Below are 7619 nucleotides of genomic sequence, written 5' to 3' on the forward strand. Positions count from 1 at the left end.
GTGGTCTCTCGTGTGTGTGTGTGTGTGTGATGTGTGTGTGTGTGTGTGTGTGGGTGTGTGTGTTGTGTCGTGTGTGTTTGTGTGTGTGTGTGTGTGTGTGGTGTTCCTCTTCCGTGTGTATTGCAGTGTGTTTGTGGGGTCTCTCAGCCTTTTTGCCTATTGCACACACACACACACAGTTATTATTAATATTAATGAAACACGCCACGGCGTGAGGTTGTGTCTGCGTCTGGTACCTTGTGCGTAGAGTCCTTTGGGATTATCGGGACAGGCCCGGGACAGGTGTCCCGTCTTACTGCAGATGAAGCACTTAGCGTACGGGTACTCTCCTGAAAGACGGACACATGGACGTTATCACAGCTGGTGAATATGGATTCATGCAGTAGTAGTAAGTAGTAGTACTACTAGTAATAGTAGGGTGAGTGTTGTTGCTTTTGTTACGTTAACCCTAGTGTTGTCTTCCCATGGAAATTAAAAATCAACACTTTTTAATCAATGTTTTAACTTTTTCCTTACGTTTTGTCCCATTTTTGTTCCTTTTTGACATTTTCAACACTACGTAACACTAAAACACACTTGAAACAAGGTTATTCTTTTTTTGGCATTTTATTCCACGTGTTTTAACCCTCTTGTTGTCCTTCCGTCAAAATTGAAAGGCAACACTTTTGTTGTCATTTTTTAATCGATATTTTTAACTTTTTCTTACGTTTTTGTCCCTTTTTCAACACTTTTTTCAATGTTTATCACCATTTTTTGACCTTTTCAACACTACGTAACACTAACTAATTAACTTTAGTTTTACAGTTATTTTTGGAATTTATGGTCAATAAACCCGGTATAGCAAATATCCCTAATGTTTTGAGTTTGAAAAGCAGAAACTTAGCGAATCTGAGACTAAAATTAAAATGGAGTGTCATGATATCACAGACTGGAATATGTCACCTTTTACTCAATACTATTTCAAAAAATACTTTCATCCAATTGCTATAAAATTGCAATAAGACGCCCTAAAAGTAATAAGGAGGGGAAAAAAAAGACCGTACCCGCTGCTGGTTGCTACTTCCCAATGCCTCCAGCCAATCTCATGCTCCATTTCCCCTCACTCGCAACAAGACCCCAAGGTACTTAAACTCCTTCACTGGGGTAAGGCTCTGTCCCTACCCGAAGAAATCACACCATCGGTTTCCTGCTGAGACAATGGCCGCAATTTAGGTGCTGACCTCATCCCAGCCGCTTCACCTCGGCTCGCGAACCGATCCATGTAGGCTAAGGTCACGACCGATGAGCCCTCAGTACCCACATCCTCATACAAAAAGCACGATGATATCCCGAGCCCACCCGACTGCAACCCCCCTCGCCCCTACTATGCCTTCGATTCCTGTCCATAATCGAAAACAGGATTGGGTGACAAACGTCAAGCCCTGGCGGGAGGCCACCCTCACCTGGCACGAGTCCCACTGTAACGCCGCGAACCCGACACAGCTCTCGCTTTGGTCCTACTAAGATTGGATTGCCCAGAGAAGGACCCCCGCACCCCATACTCCCGCATCACCTCCCACAATTTCTCCCGGGGACCCGGGCATCACGCCTTCTCCATATCCACAAAACACATGAGACGGTTGGGCATACTCCAGGCCCCCTCCAATATCCTTCCGATAATGAAGATCTGTCCGGTTGTTTCCACTGCCAGACGGAATCTGCATTGTTCCCTCTCATCCGAGGTTTGACTAGCGCCGAACCCTCCTTTCCAGCCCTTGAGTAGAACGGTACCAGGGAGGCTGAGAAGTTGATACCCTGTAATGGCACACACCTCTGGTCTGCCCTTTTTGAAGATGGGAACCACCCCCCGTCTGCCACGTTCCTTGGCAATCCGTCCCAGACTTACACGCCGCAGAGCTTTCAGCATTTCTGACGAGTCATCAATCCCGGGCTTGCCGGTGTGGTTTGTTTGCACCCTCAGCGACTTCCACCATGAAATGACAACAATCCCCCATCATCTCCCTCCACTCACCTCACCACAGAGGGTGTGGCAGCGGATTTTAAGGAAGGTTCCCAAAGGGGCCGCCTGCCACCGCTCTATCCCTCCCAGTTGGGTCAACAACGCCACCCTTACTGAACAGCTTTATTGATTCCTCGCTTCCCTCTCTGAGGTGGTGAACGTTTTCCCGAACACCTTGTGCCGCCGAAGGCCTTCCTCCATGTCTTTCTCCAAACTCCTCCCACAACCCGCGGCTTTGCTCTTCACGCAGAGGCGCCGCCCTTCGAGCCCGCGGTACCTTGCAGACTGCCTCCGGGTCCTCCGGATAACATATCCCGAAGTACTCCTACTTCTCGACGGCTTCCCTGACCCCCGGTGTCCACCGGTTTCGTGGGTTTACACCCCTTGAGCACCTAAGAACCCTAAGACCACAGCTCGCCGCCGCAGCTTCGGCATGAAACTTGAACATTGTCCATCAGGTCATGCGCCCCCGCCCCACAGGATGCCCGAAAAGCTCGCGCGGATGTGATATTGAACTGTCCGTCGGACCGGGCCTCCTCCAGACGGTTCCCATTTACCGCACTACCTGTTGAGGCTTCCAGGTCTGTCCAGAGTCCTCCCCCATCCCTGACCCAACCTCACCACCCGATGGTGACAGTTGACAGCTCTGCCCCCTTCGCACCCCAGTGTTCTAAAACTAACGGCCTTGGATCAGATCACTCCTCTTCCTTCTACCTGAAAATTTATCTAATGTGACCCGAGCAGTATTCTATTTTTCAATAGACACAATGATGCAATGTTTATTGCTCCTATTATGTCAAATCTTGAAGATACCTGATAAACAGCCTGAGAGCAATTTAAATTTGCATGTATTGGTGACCAAAACTACAGGTCATGGTTGTTTAAAAGCTGTTCATGGAAAGTGAGCACCGGTTTTAAACACTATGCAAAATGAGACTGAAGTCGGTACTGTTTAGGAAGAAAAAATTCTGAGGTTGCCCGCATGTCACTTAACTATTTTCTTCATCCAATTGGCTGCACAGTGTCCTTCCATTCCCCTAGTCTTATGACCTTCTGCTTACACTTTACAAGCTCCTGTTAATCTGATTTCACTTGATGCTTTATTTAGGCCTTTATAAGGCCTCTGCATCAACTCAGTCCTCATGCTAACCTGGAAAGAGCCTGTGATAATCTCAGAGTGGTATAGTACCAAAAATTGTACCATAAAAGTACTGTTTAACTTCAAGAAGATGACTCATAAAAGTACAAGAGCATCCAATAATTCTTGAGTAGAGAAACAGTGCTTGATGAAAAACCGCCTCAGTGTGATAACTGTTGAGTAACTCTGATTAATTTCTTTAACAGCATCATCAGAACGACAAAGAACCCAAAATAATCTTCGTTAGGCAAACTGTAGTTCCGCCATCAATACATAACAGGAAAAGTAATTTATTAATTAAAATAGCTTACTTGAGAGACTTTGTCACATCATTTGGATGGTACTGCAGTGTAAAACATAACTTTATGTTACCTAAAGACAACATCCCCGCTCCACAGCAAAAACTAAAACCCCACAGTCTCCGCAGTTCGATGTTGAGTGTTGAAACGCTGACAGCTCCTTTTGTTTTGGTAATCCCTGAACACCCGCATAACGTGCGGCTGTTTCACACTTTTCCTAAACGGTACCTGCGTTCACAATGGCCCTGGGGGGGGGGTGCTTTTCCTGGCGACGTTTGATTCTGACCTTCCTTTGCTTTGGCTACGATGACGCTACCTTTCCCGCGCTGAAACACGTTGGGTCACGTGTTGCCCTAACGACCCCGTGATTTGTTAGCACAGGCACGTATTAGCCTGTCAGGCGTAAGACCTCTCTCCTGTCAGAATAAACATTAAAAAATGTGACATACGCTGGGGGTCAAACATGAAGCTTATTAACGCGTAACAAGCTCCTTGTACCTTGTTTATGAAACGGCCTATTTTTCAAGCCCATCCTGTTCCCACTACATAACGAACCTACACTGCTCTCATGAACCTTTAATTCTGACGTGGTGCGGTACACTGTCCTTTATGCTCTGTCAATATGTTCTGTCCTCTATCCTGCTTTTCCTCTCATTTTGTCCGTGCTCACATTGTTCATTCTGTCTTTATGCTGGCAGGCTGGCATCTCTCAGCTATGTTCACCATCCCTGAAGAGAAGCAGCCTGTCCAAATTCGCTGAGGCCGATTAGTCCGTCCGTCCGCTCTCTCTCTCTCGCTCTCTCTCTCTCTCTCTCATTCACTCTCTCCTCTCCCTCCCACTCTCTCCTCTCTCCCTTCCCTATTTTAAACCTTTTGGAGAGCTAGGTGTGGAACAGCAAAACATCTATAAACATATATCTAATTAATATATATAATTTTTGTTTGCCATAAATTACCTGGGCCTCTTTTTTTTCATACCGCAAAGAATCTAAATATTTGGATATTTTGGATGCTTGACATTTCTTTGAAATCTAATACGACGCCGTCTTTAACACATTGTAATCTGAATTCAAGACTAATAACTAATGTGATTGCTGTGCCTGACAATACGGCAGGAAGCTAGATTACAGCCAGCCATCACTTAAAACAGCATTTTGCAGATGCAAGCATAAGGCATTGGGAATAGCTTGGTCGATATACATTAAAAAATAGCATTTCACGCTCATCTAGCCCCTAATCGCTATGTCTTTTATGGTTAATACATTAATACACAACAACTATATTTGTAAGAAGGGCCCAAACTTATAACAATAAATAATAAGTGCCTCATCTACTGTATGTGTGAAAAGGATCTAGCCATGAGATTGAAACTTCTCATAAGAGGGTAAAGCCTGAGGCTTTGTATTCCTACATGCTGAATCCTCAGCAACTATAACGGACAGGGCGCAGTGAGAGGCCTGTCGTGCTTTTGTGGACTATGGTGGATAATGTGCAAGGCTGCTCCGCATCCCGATGTGCGCTAACCCACTCGGCCTGGTTGACTGACTGACACCCATATTCTTCCTAAAGTGACAGCCGAATTGGGGTTTGAACACTGTAGCACACAGTGTTATGCACTCATACTATATAACCACAGCAAGTGGGAAACAATGTAGGTCCATATGACACACACGCTGCTACCCAGTATAACTTGGGGCGGTGAGAATGACTTGAAAAATGAAACTCACTATCAATAAGGTGAGACCCCTGCCATTATTGAGCAAATGAGAAGTATATTTTAGTCACACAAGGCCGATCTCAGTGACATTAAGTTCCCATATATGACGAAAACCCTTTTCTGGTTCAGGTGTCTCTCTGGTGTCTTCCACACGATACAACTTGGAAACACACTATCCATCGTTGTTGTGAGGAATCCGGTTTCTGATGGTCCTCTACCTTCAGTCTCCATGTGAGCTGTTCAAATCTGCATGCTTTCTACGGCACGACCGAGATGAGGTGGTTAACCGTTGCACATGATAGTGCTAGCAGTTAGCTCGTTCTCATGACAACACACTGCTACAACACCATTAGTTTTCTCCTATACTCTACAAAAGAACTACTACAATGTCCCTCTTCTGCAGGTATTCCCCAAGTGTCCCTTGTTTAGAAAGACGATCTCCCGCTAATCCTGCCTCATCTGACCAAGAGTTGTAGCAAGAGTGTCTAGCTGATGTGAGCGTTACCTACTAAATTCGCATGTGCGCCTCTCAGCAAAGATAGTATAAAGTGAGTGTCGCACCTCTGTACTAAACAATGAGAATGTCTCACTCTGTGGCACAGAGCCGAAACCCACAGGGTTAAAACAGGATCTGCGCATGTCGGTACACAAAATACGTTTTTTTTCTTAATAAATACCATGTCAACCATCTGGTACACCTCAAAATACAATTAATTATACCTGAAAATGAGCAGGATGGCACTTTTAAAACACAACCTGCATCGTCTCTTACCCGGCACGTCTCTGCCTGGTTAAAAACAAAAAAAAAACACAGACCCAGGAGGAGAAGAAAGCCATGTCAGGTATCTTCAAATTCCTCTGATAACGGTGGATAAATTACAAAGGATAAAGAAGCAGTCCCGATTTCAGTCAGTTTCTTTCCTGTATCTGCCTCTGTCAGGCGTAGGAAGTCGCCACTCGTGACCACTGTAACCTACTGGTCTGGCTAAACTAAAAAGAGGGGGCTTTCTCGGTAACCCTTTAAAGTGGGGGATGGGGCGTTTCCCTTGCACCTCGTCTAGGGAATCTGAATGGGGAGAAAGCAGAAATGTTTTCAAGAAAAGATATATTTTTAAAGGCTGCTATCTCATGATAGGCACAGTCAGAGATGTTGGCCATTTTAGGTAAATTTGGCTTTTTTGTGACAGGCTGCCACTGTCCTCCCTTTGTCACAGAGGCACGGCAGAGGCTGGCATTTGATCAACTTAGTCCCAGGAAGCGAGGACACTCCCTCCCCTGTGTCAAGAGACATGGGCAGACAGCTGGGCAGCAGACCTAACCTCCTTGCTGCTTTGGTTTGTTACGCACCAACAAGAAGAGTGGGACTGACTAATTACACGCTCCTACTACCTAGCAACATGACTTCCATATATAATCCTTATGGGGTTGTAGAGCTATTTGGTGTGTTCTGGCAATCAGCCGATGTGACAGAGTAGTCAGAATGCTGAAAAAACTGATGAGAGATCATTAAGTTGACTTGTACACAAGTTATATGTAATTCCACAACTAATTTACCAGATGATTACACCTAAACAAGTTTTAGAAATAACCTGTACCAAAATGAGTGAGAGATATGAGAAAAAACACTTTGCCAGAATGGTTTTATTCCCCCTTGTGCTAGTCTGAGAATCCATTCTATAACTCAGAAAATAAACTCTTTTTGCTACAATGAGCTTAAAAAGCTTTAAAACAGTTTTCATTGTAGGTTTGCACTAACGCTACACAGCAGATTGTGAGCATTACACTTTGTATTTTAAATCAAGTTACCTTACATACTACATCCAAGTAAACGTGAGCGATAACGTTTAAGCACAACAATTTCTAATGTGTCGTTGTTGACGTATATTGTGCCGAAGACCTCTGTGGCTAGCAAAACAAAAAATCAAAGGAATCGGAATCTTAGCCGCAGTGTTGACTGTGAGCTTCTTCTAAACTTATAATCACCAAGGCTAAATGACAGACCGTTTTGGATTGCAAAGTTTCCGATACATAGGTAAGGTCGCTCAGCTTAGCACACCTCTGATGCTGGAAGTTTAATTTGAATTGATGTCCTCTAGATGCCTCCTTTCTCGTTAGACGGATAAAGATTGCTTTTTGGTCCAATTGCTTTAGGGCATACTTTCTACATGCCCTTCTCTTTGCCCTCCAATGCAAACAACAGTAATAAAAATAAATCATAGAGACTCTCCCCTGTTGAAAAATCGTTCCTTATGTTATTTCCCTGCACTGCTATAAGACAAATGACACACCACACATGTCCCCACAGTAGCTGGATAAATATTACACTCCTATTCATCATTAGCCTAGTATTTATGCCTGTGACGCGGGCCTCGACTTAGTGACCTGATACAAATGCGGTAACGCCGTGTATTTTGACGCTCAGTTGTCATTACTCGCTTCTGGTCAGTCGGACATGTGTTCATCACC

General features: G+C 44.7%; 1 protein-coding gene across 1 annotated transcript in view; it reads right to left on the minus strand.

Moving 5' to 3' along the window:
- Positions 1–7619, minus strand: part of zcchc9 (zinc finger, CCHC domain containing 9) — a 21076-nt gene that overhangs the window by 1813 nt on the left and 11644 nt on the right. Inside the window, 1 exon segment of the mRNA XM_032511727.1 lies at positions 237–329. Within this exon segment, the coding sequence (XP_032367618.1) occupies positions 237–329 (93 nt within the window).

Source organism: Etheostoma spectabile, unplaced genomic scaffold (assembly GCF_008692095.1).
Source record: "Etheostoma spectabile isolate EspeVRDwgs_2016 unplaced genomic scaffold, UIUC_Espe_1.0 scaffold453, whole genome shotgun sequence".
Taxonomy (NCBI): Eukaryota; Metazoa; Chordata; class Actinopteri; order Perciformes; family Percidae; genus Etheostoma; species Etheostoma spectabile.